The sequence below is a fragment of the Austrofundulus limnaeus genome, unplaced genomic scaffold (assembly GCF_001266775.1).
Source record: "Austrofundulus limnaeus strain Quisiro unplaced genomic scaffold, Austrofundulus_limnaeus-1.0 Scaffold139, whole genome shotgun sequence".
NCBI lineage: Eukaryota > Metazoa > Chordata > Actinopteri > Cyprinodontiformes > Rivulidae > Austrofundulus > Austrofundulus limnaeus.
The window spans coordinates 603622-605294 of record NW_013952541.1 but is presented as its reverse complement, the minus strand read 5'-3'; the positions used below and the strand labels follow the sequence as shown (position 1 = coordinate 605294).

Genomic DNA, 1673 nt, shown 5'->3' with positions numbered 1-1673 from the left:
CTCCTGCTCCTCCTCCTCCTCAGCCGAAGCATCAAACTGTTTTTATTGTTCGTCTCTGAAAGCAGCTGAAATGTTCTTGAAGCGCAGCTCGAACAGAACCTGACCCAAACATCTGCAGCTTATTTAGTTCAGGAAGGAAACCTGAGGAGGTTCAAGCTGCTCCCAGTTTATCATCAGCTGCAGGAACCAGAACCAGAACCAGAACCAGACTAAAGTTTGTTTTGCTGCTACATTTATTAACAGTAAAAAACTGAATCATTTCTCTAACAAGTTTTCAGCGACACAAACTTCAGGATTTCTTCTTTATAAATAAAACTAAAAATAAATTAAATATTTTATTTCTTCTCCTTAATTAAAAATGTAAACAAACACCTGCTGAAGTTCTCTTCAAGCARCAGCTTTGTTTTTTTGCTGCTTCATCCAGTTTTTGTTCTGTTTGATAATTGATATAAAATAAATGTTTTTTAATGTTCAGTTTTCTTTTCCACCAGTATTTATTTAAAGTAAACTGTGTTCAGGAGGAAAATGAACCTGATGAGTTTTTCTGTGTTTTTCTTCAGGAAGCAGCTGATGAGAGAAGCTCTGAGCTCAGAGATGAAGTTGCTCCAGTCCCAGCCTCCTCCTCCTCCTCTTCATCAGAGGATGAAGATGGAGCTGCACAGGTAAACAGTGACACACCTGAGGAACCGTTTGGCTTTAGAACTCTAAAGATGTTTTGTTTTCCAGCTGCAGAGATCCGTTCGGGTCGAGTTCGTCGCCTCCGAGCCGACAGCCGAGGAAACAACCAAGATTGAAGCCCCGCCCCCTGCAGATACCATCAGAGCCCCGCCCCCTGCAGGTACCATCAGAACCGGGTCTGTTCTGTTTGTCGACACTCAGCGAGGCTGACTTTGGTTAGCTTCAAATGAAAACGTTTCACGACTCTGTAAAAACATCAGATTCTGATTTAAAGACGTCTCGTCGCCTCAAAGACTTTTATTTTATTAAAACTTGATGAGAAACAGAAACAGTTGGTTCTGTTTCTATTTTATCCAGAGACTCAGATAATAAGATACTTTAATTTGTTTTATATATTTTTCACTTTTGACCTTTTAATTTATGTTATTTTTACTGTTTCAGACGTGGAAACGTTAGAGGAGGAAACATCTGCAGGAACGATGGACGTCTGTTGGACGGAGCAGAGGACAGAAGAGACGAAACCTGAGGACCAAACTGACGATGTCGTCCTCATCGGTACAGAACTCAAACCTTTCTCATAAAACTGTTTGATTTGGACTTCAGCGTTTAGTTCTCGTTACTTTCTTGTCTAGACGAGGAAGAGCAAGAAGACCTCTTCATCGCCAGAGGATTGTCTCAGCAGGAAACAGGAAGTCCACAGCCTGAGGAGCCCAGAACCCAGGAGGAAGAGGAGGGTGAGGCTCCTCTGAGCAGCAAGAAGAAGAAAAAGAAGAAAAGAAAGAGAGCGAGAGAAGAGGAGGAAGCTGCAGTCGCCCCATCAGAGCCGCTGGAGGAAGAGGAGCCAGCAGGAGGCGACAGAGTCGGTGAGGAACATAGACTTAAATATAGATCACTAGACTAAGCCCCGCCCATCCCGTCCACTGGTAGACTCTGTGACATCATGGAGGAGCAAAAATGGCGTCTAAAAGGACAACAGCTCACATCCTCCATAGAAA

The 1673-nt window shown here is 43.1% G+C and overlaps 1 protein-coding gene across 1 annotated transcript in view; it reads left to right on the top strand.

Annotated features, from left to right (window-relative positions):
- The window catches only part of LOC106522902 (ABC transporter F family member 4), a gene marked incomplete in the record, with an annotated part of 15034 nt that overhangs the window by 10210 nt on the left and 3151 nt on the right, over nt 1-1673 (top strand). The window contains 4 exon segments of the mRNA XM_014016139.1: nt 561-662; nt 727-838; nt 1120-1233; nt 1311-1541. Of these exon segments, the coding sequence (XP_013871593.1) occupies nt 561-662; nt 727-838; nt 1120-1233; nt 1311-1541 (559 nt within the window).